This window comes from Gallus gallus, chromosome 28, assembly GCF_016699485.2.
Source record: "Gallus gallus isolate bGalGal1 chromosome 28, bGalGal1.mat.broiler.GRCg7b, whole genome shotgun sequence".
NCBI classification, from domain to species: Eukaryota; Metazoa; Chordata; class Aves; order Galliformes; family Phasianidae; genus Gallus; species Gallus gallus.
In genome coordinates this window covers 4740011-4759383 of record NC_052559.1, presented here as the reverse complement: position 1 = coordinate 4759383, position 19373 = coordinate 4740011, and the positions used below count along the sequence as shown (strand labels likewise).

At 50.9% G+C, this 19373-nt stretch overlaps 1 protein-coding gene and 1 long non-coding RNA gene across 4 annotated transcripts; one reads left to right on the top strand and one right to left on the bottom strand.

Annotated features, from left to right (window-relative positions):
- Nucleotides 1-24: 24 nt before the first annotated feature.
- Nucleotides 25-2850, top strand: LOC107055373. The gene is made up of 2 exons (XR_001470455.4): nt 25-1077; nt 1273-2850. It is a non-coding gene; the product is annotated as an uncharacterized LOC107055373 (long non-coding RNA).
- Nucleotides 2262-18702, bottom strand: MED26 (mediator complex subunit 26). 3 transcript variants are annotated; one of them, XM_040653808.2, is made up of 3 exons: nt 18397-18702; nt 5701-5775; nt 2262-4976 (listed from the first exon to the last, which is right to left on the bottom strand). In XM_040653808.2, the coding sequence occupies exons 1-3, from the start codon at nt 18469-18471 to the stop codon at nt 3282-3284; spliced, it is 1845 nt and encodes a 614-aa protein (XP_040509742.1). In that variant the 5' UTR covers nt 18472-18702; the 3' UTR covers nt 2262-3281. The 3 variants fall into 3 exon arrangements, with proteins under 3 accessions (XP_040509742.1, XP_040509743.1, XP_004948991.3); XM_040653809.2 differs by lacking the exon at nt 18397-18702 and adding an exon at nt 17701-18027; XM_004948934.5 differs by lacking the exon at nt 18397-18702 and adding an exon at nt 12828-12905.
- Nucleotides 18703-19373: the final 671 nt, after the last annotated feature.

Below are 19373 nucleotides of genomic sequence, written 5' to 3'. Positions count from 1 at the left end.
CTTCTGCTCGCGCGCCACTTCCGCCTCCTCTGTCCGCTTCTCGTGGCTGAGGGATGGGGCGCCCTCAGCGCCGCGGGGCTCCGTCCTCACAGCCCGGTAGAGAGCGAGCGGCGGGGCCCGGAGCCGCTGTGCCCCGTGCCGCCCCACAGGCGCCAGCCGGGAGCTCCGCGCAGGTCCCGGCCCCGCAGGCGCAGCCCGGGAGGGTGAAGGAAGCGGGGAGAGAACGCGGCGTACGGAACGCCGCACCGAGGGGGATTTCTGAGCCATAAAAGCGGCCCTGAGAGGAATGCGGATCTCCACGGCGAGCAGCGAGAACCACCTCAGGAGAGCGGAGCCAACCCCGGGCCCGAGCAGAGGGCACCCGCAGGCAAAGAGGAGCGCTCGAGACCTTTAAAGCCACCTCAGGGAGCGCTGCTGCGGGGTGCGGGCACAGAGAGCCCCCGGGAGGAGGGCGGTCCTCCATCCACTCCTTCGGAAGACATTTCTACGCCGTTAATGTACCTCTGAAAACATGCACCTGAGCTAACGGCGATTCCCGAAACCATTTCGTGTCATTCACTGCAAAGAGATGGCGGTATTCATTTCAGACTTCGAGAGCAAAGAATAAATTGTGCAGAGCGGGAGAATCCAGGAGCAGAGAAACTGAGTTCATGCAAAAATGAGAGCACACAGCAGGTATGCACATGGTAAACTTCATTTGAACTTGTTTACAAAATTGACAAAAAAAATCACCTTGTAAACTTATTCACATTTTTTGGAGCTCACAGAACTGGTTATAGTAGCATGCTGAAATAAAGATTGTCAAGCCTCGTCTCACCCCAGATCACATCCGAGTGAGCTGACCCTTACAGCAGAAACAAACCGGGTACGTGACAGGAGGTGAAGCTCGCGTTGTAAGCGATGTCCCTGGAGATTGTGCACCACCGGGGAGAGGGCCGAGTCCGGCACGTGGAGCTCCCTCAAGCAAAGTGAGCATCAGCACGGGCAGTTTGCTGCGGAGAGCTGCATGGAATCTGAGAGCAGCGATGGAACTCAGGACATCACTCGACCTTTCGGGCCGTCAACTGCAGCAGAAATGTAAGCAACTGAAAATAAAGGATGGTTTTTATAAAGTGTACTTTGTGATTTCCTGAAATTTGCCCCACATTCAAAGGCCTCAAAAGGGCACAGACCCTGTTCCTAAAAAGGACCATTCAGGGAAAGAGGGAGGAGGGGTTGGGGGGGTTGAATAAGATGCACATTTTTTTTTTTTTTTTTTTTTACATAAAACAGAAAATAAACATTTCCCAACGTGAGCAACTTCTGAGCCCTCTACCATCACATCTGCCTTCCTGAGCTGCAAGACAGTAACTTTCTGCAACTCTACAACACACTGCCTGACCTCATCAACTGCAGAAGGATAAAATGGAAGTAAACTGAAAATATACTTGGAAACATTTTTGGTAACCACTTTTTTCTGGTTAGATTTCACGCAGACGTCGGGTTTCAGAAACAGAAGCAAACAAACACCAGTAAGATTTCTGAGATAGCCACACATTGCAATCCCAGTCAAACCACAAAAGCAGGTTTTAACAAGAACGACTTAAAAATAAACCCAATGTTATCAGTTGTATTCCATGGAATAAACCAAAGCAACGTAGACCTGGTGAGGAACACTTCTAAAATCACAATTTGACAGTGAAGAGCTTTGCCTCTGCTCCCAAAGGCACAACTACTTTTACCACGGCTCTTCCACAGCAGTGAGACCCAGCACACATGAGTTAACAGGACGAACACCACTGAACCTCACACTGTTTTTGGTATCGTGTCCCCTCCCCCTCCACTCTGGACAGAAGTCCAACAGCGGGGACTGTAGAAAACAACTCGTCCCAAACGTTAAAGCAATTACAGGTAATAGAAATTCTGAGCTTTCTATACTGAATTAGGCTGCGTTAGAAATATTTTTTAACAATTAGGAATAATATATTACAAAATTACTGAGAAAAGATGAACTACAATTTTTTAGACTTTGAGGTACATTAACAGTAATTGTGTCATCAGTCTCTCACCCCTGGATGCAACCAGAGTTAAAAGCAATCCAACCTGTGTGACCGAATACCACCAACACATTTGGAAGACATCTCTACATCCCTAACAGCAGTGCCTGGCACTGCCGGGTGGGATCCGCTGCGCCGCACGGCTCCGCTGGGTGCCGATACTTCGTCTGAACTGAGCACATTTTAAAAAATAAATTAGTTCAGTATAAATAATTCACAAACTGCTTTGTGCAAATTTTTTTTATTTCCACATTTATATCACAATGTGTCCACTTAAAGGACCAAATAGCAAAGTTGCTCCCTTCTGCATCCCAGGAACACAGAAGTCTAGGTACTGTACATTCACTAAGGCTCTTTGTTTTTGCAAATTGCGTTTATGATGGATATCCATAAGGCAAACAATATCTAAAGGAATGGTAACAAGTATATTTCCAGCATACAAACAGGCTTCCTTTTTCCCTCTCACAGTACAGTTACGAACTTGTAGCACCCTCGTTACATTTAGATTCTAGAAAAGGTGATTTTTTTTTTTTCCTAGAAGTTTGCAGGAAGGGAAAAGGAGGAAAAATATTTGGCTGGTGGTGGTGGGATCAAAAATGTTGTTAAACATCTCGTTTTTGCAGCATTTCTCAGAGACTGGATTTAAACTGAAACCAGACTGAAATACGTGGATGCCCATGGAATGTTGAGCTGAAGCTGGTCTCCCAGCCTGCAGTGCAACACCTGCTGTTTAAAACCCAATCTCCGTACCACATGACTTTAAAAACACAATCATGTTCAGAGATGCGATACAAATAAAACTACAGTTTTTGCACATCGTCTCTTGAATATCTCACTGCCAAATAAAAATCCAAATCAAGTCAAATAAATAGATGCATATTTTGTTAAGGTAACTTCCACAATTTTCTCTGTACCTGCCTGTAGTCAGATTCCGGCATTCAGAAAGTGCTGGAAATCATCTTCGCTTCTTGGGGACTAACACTTTTTTATAGCTGGCTCGCTACAGAGTTTTGAACTCAGTTTTCTCAACCTTCGTATGCCTTCCTTTGCAATTGTTAGTAAACTGGTAGCAGCATTTCACAAAAGGAGAATTTAAAGGGAAGAGCTGTACGTAGCCAGCTCCCTCTCACCCTCTGCTCGTTGGGCCTATTTGTCCAGGACAGGAGGCTTTCTCCATCTTTAAGTGGCATAGTGTCTGCCATTCTTGCTAACTGCAAATGTAAAAGCATTTTAGCAAACCTGTACTCAGTCTAGGCAGACGTAAGGCAGGATGTTCAATCTACCATCATCCCCGTGTGGATCTAAAGATATGCACTGTGTCCAATCATACCAGTTACCCTGTGTATCATAACAACCGTTCACGCCTGGCCAGTTATGTTCACATATTCTGTTGAGATCATCACTCGTGACCTCCCTCGTGACCCCAGGCAAGTCTGTAGGTTTGCTGTTAGGAGCTAGAACGTGAGTCTTTCTAGCCTCTTTTCTAGTGCTTTCCTCCTGCTTTAAATATTCAGACATGAAGTAGTGAGCTCCTGGAGTCTGTACTCCTGATGAAGACAGCAAGCTACTCTGTCTGTTTAAATAGGACTGAATTATTTCGTTTCTGGACAATTCTTTCCAGTTCGTTTGTTCAAAGGGGCTTTGCAGGTTGGGTTTTTGCTCCTGCTTTTCCGTTTCTGTCCTGTGCTGTTCAGTAAGTGCAGGGATTTCTACCTGCAAAGGATCTTTCGGTGTTAAAGGTTTTATCTGTCCTGTCATGGGATCAAAAGTGAGCTTCCTCTCTTTTAATCTCACAGGTTTCACACCCCCTTCTGTCACGTGCCCATCCAAGTTGACTGTATAGTCTCTAGGTCGGTACCTTTTCTTCTTTTTGCTATCTGAACCTGAAGCAGCATCATCACTGTCCATTTTTGAAGCGTCCTGTGAAAAGCCAATGTGCGACATGAGAGATTCCCCCGGGTGGGAGCTGGTTTTGCAACTGGGAGATGTGTGCTGTGGAAGCGTCCCTGCTGTGTGCCTGTGCTGGCTGTCAGAAGGTACCTGCTGCTCCTGCCAGTGCTGAGACACCTCAGATACTGATTGCTGAGAGAACTCCAGTCTTTTCGCTGGCATTGGAGGTGTTGATGGTTGCATCAAGGATGGTGGTGGTGACGGCACCTGTGCAGTATCTAAGAACTGAGACCTTTGAGATGGACTAGGCATTGAATCCTTTGGTGAGTATGTGGTATGCTGCCGAGCAAAAGTATCGTGCCTAACATTTCTAGGACTAAAGGAGGAGCAGCGCGGGCTCTTGGGTTGGTGCGACCCGGTGGTTTCTTCCAATTTATCATGCTGCTGAAGCACTGCAGTCTTTAATAACGAGGAAGTGCTTGAAGGTTTTACGAGTCCTGGAGAACTGGTGTGAGGTTTTACAGCATTTACTGGGATCTTATTGTGTTTATCATTTTCACTAAGTTCTGTCCTGCTGCTTTCAGGCCCTGCATGTAGATTTACGTCTACGGGACTAGGAAAACTCTCGGGACTACCTCCAATTCCATTTGTTGGAGGGGGTGAAGAGTTTTGTAATATTTCATGACTAACTTTGGAGACCTTCGGGGGAGGAGGGCCCTGATGCCCATCCCTATGTTCACCTTTCCTTTTCCGATTTCCCAATTTCTCTGGTTTTGGAGAATTTAGTTTCTGGATATCGTTCCTGCTTTTCAATTCACTGATGGGTTTTGACCCAGCCACGGCAGGAAGGGGCGCTTCTGGTTTGCAGTTGTGAGCACCACCATTTGCTGATCCGGGCGGATTCTGCAGCCCTCTTGGCACTGCCTCATTCGGGGTTACAGGTTCTATCAACTTTTGCCAATTCCGCAACAATTTCTTGGCACGTTTGGCAAGTTCCTCATTGGATGTCTTCTTCCTCACCTCATTGATAAGCCTCCCAAGCCTTGTTTCCTAGAAAAAAAACAAAGCTTGTTTTACAAACAGGTATCATTCGAAACAAAATTCTGACTCTGTTTTTAAGGTAAATTCCTGCTTTTTAATGCTGACCCTAAGAAATACCTTGTACAGAATGCTAGAGATGCAAGAGCTGAATTAATCTTTTTGGAAGGGTTAACCCCTCTCGTTCTACTGTGCCACACAACACGAAACCTACTGCTGGTTTTAAGCCATCCCTTCTTTCTTCCCTGGCTAAAGCACCAGAGCCACGGGCTGTGAAAACATCAGAAAGGAATTTTTAAATCCACACGAATTTTGAGACCAGAGGTGAAAGCTCTGATGTGAGGGGAACTGCAGCTCCAAGGTTGAAAAAGTGCTTTGTTCCTTCCATGTCAGACTCTTTGTTGCTTGGTCACCAAACAGCTAAAAAGGTGATCAGTGCTTCAGCAAGCAGAGAGATGTCAATGGATGCAAAGAATTAATAAGCAGCAATTAATGATTAATACGGTGCCTTACACGAACAGGAACCAGGCTGCACAACACACGGAGCTGAACCCAGAGAGAACCACCACACACACTGAGATGGCAGAAGCAGCGTGAGAGGGACACGGCAATATCTTAATTGTGAATCCTCCACACTCAATCTATTGTTTCAAGGAAAGCTCTTATGGAAGTCAGACAGGCAGAGAAAGTCCTTTTATTCACAAGAAAATCAAGCGATGCTCAGATGATGACGTACCTCAAGTGCCTCTTTGGTAATGGGGTATTTCTCCAGGCTGGAGATCACTTCCAGCACTGCCACCATGTTATGGATCTGCAATAAGGAAGACAAAGTCACTGCACGTTTCATGTACAGATCTCGGTTATCAAATCTGATGTAAGACCTTCCCCTTTATAATTGCTGGAATCACAGAACTGCTATCACATTGTCTGGCTTTAGGGAGCAGACTGTTCACAAAATAGGGACAAGGACACTTTGCTGACCTAGTTGGAAACTGAAGGAGCTCTAACAAACACACACTTACATAAAACTAATTGAATTAGCAGGAAAAAATCAGTGAGCTAACCAGGAAAGTTCTCAGCCCTCAGTTGAGGCATCGGTTACTCGTCCTACAGCCTCAAAGGAAACTTAAGTATTAAGTGGACTGAGCAGAGCAACCAGGGGGATCAGAACTGCAGAATTCAGCTGCAGGCACTGCTTTACGTGTCCATAAGTCTCTTTTGTTTAGTTTTGCTCCAATTGCAAAGTTCCCTGCAGTTACCCCAAGGAACAGCTGCCCCAACCGCGACCGCAGGCAGTGCAGGCTGAGCGCCCGGCAGGGGTCCTCAGACAGCCGCCAGCCTCAGCCCGGCTGCCCGGCAGCCCTTAAGGACGGCAGCCGTGCAGGGACTGCACTTCCTGACACTGCGAGCAGTGAGGAGAACGGCACAAATCCATTTTACACCAACAAAGCACGCATCAGATTTTGTGACGGGCTTCATGCCGCGTTTGTGTGCACGGCTCCAGGCAGAGGCAGCAGCCACCACCTGCAGATACCCGTGTGATGTTAATAAGCTCTCTGACAAAGCTCAGACTACACAGATCCACATTTCCATTACCTGATATTAACGGCACTGAAATCCGGAATTTCTAACTCACCTCTGTAGATGGATTTAAATGATAGGAGAAGGAAAACGTGAATCACTGAACCTCATTTATTGCTTAACTGCACTGTGACTCAACTGGACAGGAACGGCACCTGCGGAAAAGCTCCCACAGAACCTCTATGGGGATCCCATGGGATCCCAGAGCTGCAGCACACAGCGCTGCCCGCCCCGACCTCCCAGCACTGCCACAGCCCTCCTTTTAAGGAGAGCGTAAGTGGGTACGGCTCAGCTCCTCCGCACCACTCCCACCCTTCTGCCAATCACGGGCTTTACGAGGACTGCCTCAGGTTGGCAGCGCTTGGATAAGGCTGCCAACAATGAAATGTTTTCCCTGACTTTGAGCCATTTTTTTATCCAAAGTATTTTTTTTAAGTCTACGCGGGCTTTGAGCGATCGTAACTCTGGTCTGCAGTTGGTATTCCAACCTAAGCTGAATTTCCTCAGTGACCTTGGATGCCCCTGCAGACATGTGAAGCCCCACCACGCAGCTCAGGGCTGGGAATGCTCCACTTAAGGTTTAAAGCAGCAACAGCACACACGCTGATGTATTTTAGCACTTCCATTTCAGTGCACTGCCTGTATGAGCGGATCCCTGCACTCCTTCAGTGCCCAGAAAGGATGGTTTAAGACGGCAGTTTAAGCGATACCTGACATCATTCAGCTCCCCCCACAGTTTCCAGAACCAGAGCACTCAGAACAGCTGATGATGTTCTCTTCCTCAATACATCTTTTACAATAGGAGTTACAGGGCTGCAAGAAGGCCCTGCGCACTGAACACACCACTCATCCGTACAATCAGTTCTGCAGTTACTGGTAATCCCCAAATAGCATCTTAATGACAAACTGATGGCAAAAAAAGGATTTATCTTATCAAAAGGCCAAGATGGGGAAAGCAATATTCTCATATATACACACACCTACGGAAAGATGAAAACGGTCAGGGAATTTCCAGTAACTGCTTCACCTTTGTTGCAGAACACCAAGATACCCATCAATGGTTGTACCCAATGCTCCATGACCAACCTGAGCCCAGGCCTACCCACATCTGATAGGTGCTCCATTCCCTCCCTTGACACAGACATGAGACCAATTCAGACAGCAAAAGCCGCCTCACAGCACAGCCTGTGCCAGCAGCTCAGCACCAGGGCAGCTCAGGACGCCCTTTTGGGACTCCCCACACATTTGCAGCCAGTTGAAAATGCTGTCGTGCTGAAGCGCTCCGTGCCAGGAGCACCAACACCCAAACACTGCCGGAGCTCCTCCGCTCCTCGTGCTCTGTCTCAAAAAGAAAAGCAGCAACTTCCATCAACAACTTCCATCCTCCCCACGAGTTTGGGGCCGTTACTCTGCAGTGCTTCACCCAAAGTGGCACAGAAAGATTTATCATAAAAATCGTATTTACCCATTTCACAATAATACAGAGCAGGAAATCTCTCATGGTTTAATTAAACACACTGGTGAGAAGAAGGCCTCCAAAAAGCTCCTTAAGTACCATCTTATTAAGATGAAGGCATCAACTAAGGTAACAGCAGCACATCCACATTGCACAGCAGGGCCTTCCCCTTAAAGCACCAGCTACTGGCTTCAGAAAACTCATATATTGTCACACAAGTGACAGGAGCACGAGGTTACCAAACCCATCAGGACATCGCCCTATTCTGAGCAGCAGCAGGAAGGAGCGTTTATTCACATACAGTTAATAGAAACGCTAACAGGGACAGGGCAGGCAAAGGAACAGCACAGTGGGAGGGGGGGTTTGGCAACCTCTCTCCCGACAGCGTAAGAGTGCAGTTGCACAACTCTGTGCCTCCAACTTGCACAGCGCTTTCGTTTCTATTTTGCCTTTGTCTGCTTCTACTGCAACCCATCGCTGCTGCCCCAAACAAAGACTCCCACAAAGCAACCCCAGGACCCGGCAGCAAACAACTGCAAACAATTTACACCGCATTTCAGATGACCCCATGCTGTTCCCATGTAGTGAAGGCTGACTGGTCCGGGCTAATTCACTCCAAGTTTACTGGAGAATATCTGCTTCGAGTCATCCCCAGTAATCCTTTCCAGCCAACCCTGATGACAGTCACGGAAAACAAATCTGATTTATTCCATGCAGGTCTCCTTATGCTGCTCAGCCGTCCGCTGGAGCTCACTGCTGCTATCTCCGACCTGTTCCAAGTTAAGCAGTAGATGCTTTCACTGCAGTCTCAGACAACAGCATGGGTTTCTGAACTGTGCAAAACTTCAAACAGTGGAATTTCTATTCTTTAATTGCCATCTTAATCCTATTTTGGCTTTTACGCACTGAGACCAATCCAGTAACCAACAGGTGAGCTCTGTGCAGCAGTTCAGAAGGACAAAAGCTTCCTGCAGGTCCGGGAAGGTCGATGTGCTGCAGGACCGGCACACAGCGCTGGGCTCAGCCCTCCGCAGCACAGAAACCACAGAGCTGCACACGGCTGCTGCTCCTGCTGTGCACTGCCTGGCCCTGCGTGTGCACCCACACCATGCGAGGCTGTGAATACCCGCAGGATTTTCTTGAAGGCCACCATGCATTACCCTGACACACGGCCAGCATGATGGAAGCATTCACACAGAGGGACGGCCTCCACCCACCCTGCTCTTCTCCAAAGCTCTCCAGCAATGTGTTTGTGTCCAAGCACCAACCCCTACCCCAGACTGCGGTCCCTGATCAATACCAAGGCTTGCCCACAGCACTGCCATTGTACAAGTTATTTCGCTGTGTTATAATCCAAAGTGTGGAATAAGAATTAAGAAGAGAAGAGCTGCTGTTGATAGTAGGCTTTATTTAGATGGCGCAGTGGAAATACAGCAGGACAGTGTTCATCTAGCACTTCATATAGGGATGCATTGGATGCAGACGTGAGCATTACGTTCCACAAACAGTGATCTGTAACGTCGTTTATGCAAAGACACAAACACACACAGTGAGAATTCAGGTTACAACCTGCTGGTATTTAGATCAGTTCCCTTGCAGCCAATCTATTAACAGTTTCCCCTACCCCCAACGTGACATGAAGTTGTCTAAAGATAGGGAACACGAGATGCTACTCACAGAAGTGACATGCCAAGGAGATGACCATGCACTACTTAGGTCAGAACTCTTGAAAATGATGGAAGGTCAGTTTGTTAAATGGAACTCAAACATCCCCCAGTATACAAAAGGCACTGCTAATGGTGGAGGAGAGCTTCCCCATAGTAATTAGGGAAGGAGATCCTTAAAAATGGAATGCATTTTGGGGTTGAAGACATCCCCTGAGAGCGTCTTCTACAACAGAGAAACTCACTGGGAGTGAATTTCCACACTTGGAAAACTGATCAGAAATTTGTGCTGCAGAACAGCAGGAAGGAGCACTCCATGTACCCCCGAGCACTCGGAGACACGGCTCTGTGTGGAAATTCTACAGCTGGGGTGAGGGTAAATGCCACCTCTAACTGAAAGAGTTTGGACAGGCTGCATACATTTTACTTGCACTTAGCTTTTATTAAGTGGTCAGGTAACACTACCCAGATTCCTTCCCATCCATGCCTCACAAAGCCATAATCAAACCAGAGTTAGGTAAGACTACAGCAGAACACCACGCTGTGAGGGATGGGCATGCCTGAAATGCTCCATGCGAGCAAGGCAACAGCTCAGCCCTGATCCCTTGTGGCAGCATGGACACACGTGAGTAAGGTGTGGAGAGATGAGAACAGTCAGGAGAGCCACAGCAGTGTGCCAGCAGAAGAGCTCAGAGCAGCACTTACAGCAGCAGAGGGACAGGCAAGCTGAGCTGCCAGGCTGAGAGACTCCAGCACAGCAGCCACACAGTGAGAGCCCACTGGTTTGGACAGCAAGGGGTGAGCAGCAGAAGACCAATCGCAAAGACAGAACTCACACCCAAATCACAACCAGCTCGCAGAAGAGCAGAGGCACAGAAGTCATCCTTACTATGGGAGGGGGTCTTTAAGGCAACCAAAGTCAGCATTGTAACACAGCTCTTCTTATGCTTATTAACCAATAATTGGACAGCATTCTTATTACTACAGACAGGACTAATAGTCTACTGACTTCAACACTGTGCAGCCCGCACACAAATCACACCCTACCCCTGCTCCCACTGCACACACAGGATGCCGACTTGCTGCAGCACAACGCGCACTCCCCGCACTTCTCTCCCTCTCCTCACCAAAATAAACGAGCAAAAAACCCACCCACCCCACACCTCCGGACCGTGAAGCAGAGCAGAACTTTTTAGGGGAGCAAATTATTGGAGCTGGTTTGAAAAGCCCAGCAGCACAGAGTGGCTGTGTGAGATGCTGCTCACCCGGACGGGCGCTGCATGGACTGAAGGGGCACAGCACAGCCACGGGCACAGCAGTTGCAGTGGGCTCTGCCATGGCGTACTACAAGCAAGGTGTTAAGCCCTGTTCTTCACTTGGCCATTCCAATAAGGAATGGAACAGGAATCAAATTTGGCTGGAAGTGCACGTTCATCTCGAGGCACTGCAGTTCAAGAATGTACACAAAGAGGAGTTCAGAGGACAGTGGTGATAAGAGGTGTTGAAAACATGGTTAACAACAAAAAGTTTAAGTGCTCAGTTCATGCTGTACCGGGAAAAGTAGGAAGGAGACGACAAAGCTCAAAGAAAGCCTTCCTATACATTATAGACACCATGAAGGAAAAGTCATCAATTGTTTTCATGCTTGCTGACCTGATCTGCCCCAAGACAAATACTGATTACGTATTAGGAGTAACCAGAATGCTACCAGCACACTCAAACAACGCCTCTAACCGTTTCTGCAGACACTGCTGGGGTTCAAGCACAGATCGGGCCGATCTGGAAGGAACATTTTACATCAGTGGTGTTACTTCAGAGGCAGTGGACCACACAGCTCCCAGACATCACTCCCAGCACCACCTCTCTGCGATGCACAGCCGGGATCGGGCACAGAACACAGCAGCAGAGATGCTGGAACACCTGCACTCCCTTCCATCTATCAGCCAACTCAACCCAGCCCTCGTCAGTGCTGGCTTCCCAAAGAGAGGCACACGGGTAATTATAAGCAGCAGTCTGTATGATAAAGAACTTGGGAAATTCAACAGCAGCAGCCCACAAATATGCAGATCCCAGCACAGGCTGCTATGAAGGTACTCCATGGCTGCAGAATGATGTAGCATCCCACCAGCCCCAGACTTGTCAGGCACTGAGCTGCACAACTACAAAGTAAGGTGATTTGCTCACCAATGCATGTGACAGAAGTGCAACACGCCTGCATGACAGCTCACAAGAACGTAAGTGTGGCACATGTTCACAAACCTGAGAAGAGCACCATCACAAATGGGGAAGGCTTTAAAATCCGAGTTTGTAGAGAAAGAATTCACTACCCTCTCATCAGCAATTACTAATACAGAATTTACGTCAGCCTGTATTAAAGAGAGTTTTAATGGAGACCAAAAAAAAGTGCAATCCATTGATCCTGGAATTACTGCTCACCAAATCCTGGGTAAAACAGCACAGCCCACCTCACAGCACCTCCAGCACTCAGCCTTCCCTGCCCACCCGGAGCTGTGCGCTGTGTGCTGGAGATTGTTTGTTTCAGAAGGCTGTGAAGGTGAAGCAGAAGAGCTGTGCTCCAAACTAAAGGTCCGGATCTGCAGGACCATCACACAGAGCTCACCTGAGGAGCGAGCATTGTGAAAACGTGCTAGAAAGAAGCTGCAGCAAAGTGCTGGCTGTCACCCCCAGACACGATTGCCACCTCTGCACAATCATCTCTGCAGCACAAAGTTTCAAAATACACCGAGCTGAGATTGGCACTGAGCGCTGCCGACAGACTCGGATGTAGGATTCCTCTCCTCCCTAACAGCCACGGCACAGAAGCGCGTGGTTCAGTACAACACACCTCAGTACAGTCTACTTCCAGTCATTCCCTCAGTGCATTTCCATGGCCCACAGTCCAGCCATGCTGGAAACTGTGGAACACTTTGACCATCAGCACCCCGACTGAGGGAAGCACTGCGGCCCATGAGCCGCCCTCCAGAAAACACCAACGTGCCGTTATGTTCAGCAGATTGCACCTCAAATTAAAGCAGTTGGTTAGCTCTGCAATATTGCTCCAAACACCAAAAGCACGAATTACCCGCAGAAAGAGTAATTTAGCTGCGAAAACACTGAATGAACAGACCTGCAATTACATTAAAGTGAATGTGATATACTTACCTTTACCATAAGTATTTCCCCAAAGATAAGTGCCTGTGGTGCCGCAGCACGCCGTGTTACACAGACCAGGGAGAGCTCACTGGAAGTTATCACTGAGCACAACATGGGGCACACAGGGCTGCAGTGAAGCGTTATCAGTGGAAACAGACATCTGTGTGTTGTGGGGTTTTTTTTTAATCTGATATTTATATTTGTTTTTAACTCCAAACCTAATATACTGGAGTATCTATGGCTTAAAAGAAGTGCTTTTTCATTAGTACCACGTTTCCCCTGTAGGCAGAAGTAATTCGTTCTCTTTCTACCCGGACACATATGGCTCCTGAAAGAAAAATAAGAGTCCTGGACAAGAGCAGAGCCCCCACAGGTCGGAGGTCCCCAGGAGCTGCGCAGGACGCGATGCAGCACTGCTGTGCTCGGCGTGACGTGGGGCAGCAGCTGGCACAGGTCTGTACCAGAAGTGCTGGAGAGATGCAGCAGCCCACAGCAGCCCCTACAGCAGACTCAGCCTCAACTTGGCGTACAGAATGGTAATAGCTGGCACATCTGGTTGCTATCCTAGGCCTGGACTTCTGAAACACAGGCTAAGCAGAGGGTCTTCATATCTTATACAACACCAGTTGTGGCTCCCTCCACCCGGAGCATGTGGCAGCAAACACTGTCCTCCCACCTCCAGCACTGCAGCCCCCCACGGTGTGCCCAGGCTCCTGGGGCACTGCTGCCCACAGCTGGAGTGCTGGGAAGCAGCAGCATGGACTGCTCAGTGCCAGGGGTGTGAGCACACCCACCACACCTGGACAGACAGCACCCCACGCATCAGCTTTTCCCACACTGACTGGAAGAGATGATTCCAGATGTTGATTCTACCTACAAAAAGTCACCTCTTCCCTTCAGTCAACCGCTTCATGGTTACAAGAAGTGTTACAGCAGTCATTTCCCTCCCCACACTTCCTTCCCTGAGTCCCCTCAGCAACCGGAGAGCTGTTGGCACTGTGCTGCAGCACCAACGGGCACACAGAAGGGATGGGAAGGGGCTGAGGAACGAAACCTGACCATAAGGCTCCTGCAGCCACCCTGAGCAGCACAGGTGAGCACAGTGAGCTCCCACAGGGCCACAGCAGCCCCAGTCAGCATAAGGCAGGGGGAGGCACAGGGAAGTGAGAGGTACTCTGCTGTTTCGCCTCAGTCCCTATTTAAGCACTTTAATACCCATCCGTGCTGCCACACCTGTGGCACTGCTCCTCACGACACACCAGACATTGCATCAGGTAGCTGAGCTAGACCAGAAACTGCCAGGAAAAACTATTCTGTCATTTTTCAACCCAGACGGATTCCCCCGCTCAGCTCACGGCTGCGTTCTGCAGACAGCTGCACCAGCACACACAGAAGGGACGCACGTAGCAGCAATAAGGAGTGGGCATTATTTAACGTGTCACCGCTGCTGAAACCAACACTCAAATTACAGCTTAAAAGCAAATGACTGCTGCCATCGCCTCCGCAACCTGCGCAGCGCCAAGGAATTAGCAGCAGAAAGGTGATTTGGCAGCTCCATGTCTTCTACCCCCAACTCAAACTCTCTGCTACTTCTGTTCTGCTCAGATTCTGCCTTCGCAGCCCCCAACTAATGCTACGTCTCACTGCTGCGAGGAGCACAGCGCAGGCTCCTCACAAGGAGTATCACAGCACTGCCAGCAGTGACAAACCGCCCAGGCCCGGCCAGGCGAGTGCTACATCGGAGCAGTTGAACCCAGCATCTGTGTGAGCATCACAGGCACTGACACAATACAGCCAGCAAGCAAAAAGAAAACTAATTAGTAGTTTGCAAGTTGTTTTGGAAAGAGATGAGCAGTAAGACTGGAGAGAGAGGCCAAGAAACCAGCAGCATCACCACCCCTAAACCAGTGGGTTCAAACGAACTCAGCTGCTGACAATACAGAGCATTAAGAAGCAGAACAGACTGAGTGCAGCAAGACTCCCACCTGCAGCCACCAGACCTCCCCCAGCAGCCAGGACTCCAGGCTAAGAAATGCCACAGCCACTGCATGTGTCCCCACACACCTGAAGCAATCAGCTGCCAAGGCACAGAGCAGGGTTGGGATTTGCTTGAAACACTCAAGAAGCAGACAAAAACCAGTGAGAGGTACAGCAGGTTCCATCCTCTTTGCACACCACAGCTTCCTCAAAACTGATAAGCTCATTAAGGGCCTCACAGAAACAGATAAAGCTGAAGCAAAAGCCATGCCTAGTCTACTTTCGCCCACACAACGCTTCCCTGCATCTCCAGAAATTACCAAGACCCTCCCAAAGCGAAGCACTGCCTTCCTTCACCCCCAGCACTGATATTATTAGAGCTGTGTCTGGCGCTGTCTCCTAGAACAAGCTCCCCTTCCTTTCAACATCAGCTCTAGAAAGCAGATCTCACCGATGCTTTTGTGCCTGGACTTTGGTAAAGCAACCAACCCAGAAAACAGCCACGGAAGCATCGCTAACCAGGGGACTGGAAGATCACCCAACACTCTGGACAAGGTAACGCAGCACACAGACCAATTTGTCCTCAATGTTTTGGACTGCAGGCCTCTCCTGGAGGCCGAGCAGCAAAGCCACGAAGCTCAGTGTGCATGGCAGCCTGGTCTGCAGGCACCCCGACCCACACAGCGAGCATCTGAGGGGCGGTGACCTCAAACCAGAGCCGTGCAGACACCCTGTGGGGTGGAAGTTGTGGAGCAGAAGTAGTTTGTCCATATGTTTTTTCGAGAAGAAAAGGCTGAATAAATGGAGATGTAACAGCAGACATCCCGGGTGGCTTCCAAGATGATGTAATTTTTTTTAAAAATAGCTTATTTCTTACAGGTCTCCTTTGAAATAGAGGTTACTCATATAAATAGTGAACTAAGTGTGTGAAAATAAGTCAAATACATTCTGCAGCAAGTATTAGAAGTGGTCTCAAGTGCTAAACGTGTGTGTGCAATGTAAGCAACGCTCCGGAGTCAGCAGGGCTTCAGGCAGAGGTTAAAACAGATGAACAACTGGAATAGAAAACAGCTTCTAGAAGCACATGGGTTCCCACAACCTGGGGAAGAGCCATCTTGTTAAACTCACCACAGGAAGGGATTTTCTCTGACAGGACCTCAGACTTATCTAAGATTTGCCCATACCACAACGACCTCCATAGGCCCACTGGATTGAATGTCCACACATTGGACATTCATTGGGTGAAGCAGGTTGTGTTGGGGAAGATACCAGCAAAGCTGAAGTTGACAGCACCCCGCAGCAAAGCATGATGAGAACCACCTCCCCTCCTCAGCCCCACCGAACGGATCCCTCTGCCTCACACTGGGTGAATTTGGTGCAGTTTTCACCCTTCCTCCTCTCCAGAAACACACACATACCCACACCAACAATTACATCAAAAAGTCCAAAAGAAATCCAGGCCTCAAAGCTTCTTTCTTAATAAACAAGGAAGTCAATCACAATAATGAATGCTCTAAGTTTGAATGCAACCACTTCTTTCAAGAAAAGACTCCAGAAGAAAGCAGCCACAACTTTCCCTGAGCACCAAGAAGTGCTGCAGCTCAGAGCTGCATGACTGCTTCCTGTGGGAAGACAACAGAGCAGCTTCTTGTACTTCTACACTGGAGATCAAGGCTGACTTAAGTCACAGTTTGCTTTTAAGGGTGTTCAATACTCAAATTTCTCTTCCCTTCACAAAAACATCACAACAGACAGTTCTGTCTGTCCATCTATTGTTTACTACGTGTTGGAAAAAAAGTCCAAGTCTGCATGATGAACCTCAACTCCACCACTTCTGCTCTCATTCGAAGAAGAGGTTAAAAAGGAAGACAGCCCCCTGCCTACAGGCATTTCTGAACAATGGGCTGATTTTTCCGCCACTAATTATTGCCCTGGATAAGTATCAAGTATGTAGAATTATAATTTAACATACATTGCTGCTAAGCTTATGGGGCTACTGACCTGCTGGAGGCCCAGAAGAGCACTGCCGGATGCTCAGACCTGCCCAGCAGAGCTCCTGCCCCATACCACCACCACAGCACTGCCACAGCACAACCTGATATCACATATTGAGAAAACACATTCATCACAAAACATAATTCTCAGCTCCTTAACTCTACGCAGCTACAATGTTTTAGAAAGTAACCCCAGAAGCAGGGCAACCAGTGTCAGCAGGTCTGAAGTTACAAGAAGCCACAGCTCTATTAGAATTGTATTTAACTGGGCTGACGCTCAGTGTAAGGTAAAAAGAAAAATCCACAGCCACAAGAAGGCCCAGAGCAAACAGAACTCACGAAGCAATGTTTCACTGTCAACCAAGTTAAAGGACCACAAACTCCAGCAACTAAAACTTAAAAGCCCACCATCACCATTACCATTCGTTACTGTTGCTCAAACTGGTACAAACATGACAAATGTGTATCACAGCAGGTTATTACAGGGTGGTTTTTCTTTCAGTTTTCACATTGCTTGCATGGTGCTACAGGATGCTTCCAAACAGCAATAACTTCATCAGCTACTCTGAGAACGCAACACCTGTCTGTTATGGGAGAGATTTGCTCAGAGAGAAGCAGGCACAGCTCCGATGGAACCCAGAGCCCATCTCACGCCCTCCTGGCACAGCACAGCACGCTGCAGCCTGACTCACCCCCACTGCCCCGCGACAGACTGCAGACAGCCGGGAGCAGCACAGCTCTGTGTGCTGCCATGGCAAACGTTGATCTAAGATTGAAGAAATCTGACAGACCCCACAGTCCTCTCACCATAATAAACACGGACGCGAAGAGCTGCTTTAATATGCCAAAAAACCTTAAAAGGAGTAAATAACACTTTGGATAACCACGACTTACACATGAAGACCACTTACTGGTAAAATCTACGTCGACTCCCGTGCTTACTCTACATCCCAGAAGGAGCAGATAAGCTCATTAGCGCTCTGCAGGGAAGGATAAAAGCGAAGACCGAGGCTGCCCGCTGCCGGAGCCACTCCAGTGCCCCGGATCCACCTTCGAAGCCCTCCGGGCGCCCCCAGAACGCGGGGACAGCCCCGGGCCCGGCGTCTGCGGCGGGAGGCGGCGGAGGGGCCGCGGAACAGGTGGGCGCCCCGCGAGGCTCCGCAGCCCGGCCCAGAGCCCCCTGCAGGCCGCACCCGAGCCGCGGCCTGGCGTGGGGAGGCCGCCGGGCCGCGCGCCGCATGGCCGGGCAGAGCCGGACGGTGCCGGGAGACGGCGCGGGGTGGGGAGGGGGGGAGGAGCGCGGCCTGAGGAGAAACGGGGAGAGACCCCCGAGCCCCACGCAGGGAGCGGGCGGAGAGGTGCCGCCGGGAGCCGGACCGTGGGCGAGCACGGAGCCGGGAGCTGCCCGCTACCGCCCGCAGCGGAGGCTTCCGGTGCCCGGGGAGGAGCGCGTCGCGCCGCGGTCCCGGCGGGAGGAGAGGCGGCGGCGGCGGCCGCGCGGCTCCCGGCGTTCCCTCAGCGGGCGGCGGCGGGGCCGGAGAGCGACCGGAGCTCGGCGTCCCCGCGCCGCCGGTCGGGGAGCCCCGGGCCCGGCGGGCCGTACTCACGTTGCTCTGCGGGTCGATGGCCTGCAGCAGCCGGTCCCTGATCTGCTGCGGGGAGGGGGCCGGAGCCGCTGTCATTGCCTGGGCGAAGCGGGGCGGCTGCGGCCGGGGCGGGCGGGCGGCGGGGCCGGGCCGGGCCGGGGCGGCGGCTCCTCACTCGCCGGCGGCGGCGGCCTCCTCGGGGAGCCGGAGTCGCATGTTCGCTCCCCGCGGAGCGGGGGCGGCGGCGCTCGGAGCGGGGCGCGGAGGAACCGCGGCGGCGCGACCGGGCCGGGCCCGACTGCTCCGCTCGGGGCCGAACTCAACTGTGGGCAGGAGCCAGCCCCGCGCAGGGCACCATGGGACACGCCCGACGCCGTTACGCACGGCGCGCCCCTGACGTCCCTCCGCACGCACCGGCGGGCGCGGAGAGCGCGTGCGCGGCGGGCGCCGTGACGGGAGGGGGGGGAGGCCGCGCGTGCGCCGAGCCGTCGTGTCGCGCGCGGAGCTGCGGGGTCACCCGCGGGGCTGAAGGAGCGCGGCGGGGCGGCCCCGGGCCCCGTTGTGCCGCGGTCGAGGCCGCCCCGGTCCCCTCCGCCGGCAGCGCGAGGCGGCTCCGAGGGTGAATGCAGCTTTACGGAGGGAACGGCCGACGGCCGCGGGGCGTCCGGAGCGATCTGAGGGCCGGGAGGGGGCAGAGCGGCCGCAGACCGAGCGGGGCGGGGCGGTGGGAAAGGGAACGCAGCTCCGTCCCCATCTTAAACGGGCACGGAAACCCCTCCGTGCGCGGTGCGCCCCGCGGCTCTTCACGTGGCCGCTCCTCGGCGGTCGCGCTGCCGCGCGCGCTGCTTTTGAGGCGTCGCTTTCGGCTCGCAGGACGGTAACGGTGAAAGGTCAGCCGTGTCCCGAAAGGAGTCACGAAGCCGCCCCCGCTCCTCAGCGCGGCTCGAGCGCCGCCCGCCCCGCCCCCACCCCGCGCTGCGCCGACGCTCGGACGGAGC

Coding starts and splice junctions, on each gene's coding strand:
- MED26 (XM_040653808.2), bottom strand. CDS start 18,471: ATGACAGCGGCTCCGGCCCCCTCCCCGCAGCAGATCAGGGACCGGCTG. Junction 5,776..18,396: donor CCATCGACCCGCAGAGCAAC/GTGAGTACGGCC, acceptor TCCTTATTGCAG/ATCCATAACATGGTGGCAGT. Junction 4,977..5,700: donor TTACCAAAGAGGCACTTGAG/GTACGTCATCAT, acceptor TTTTTTTTCTAG/GAAACAAGGCTTGGGAGGCT.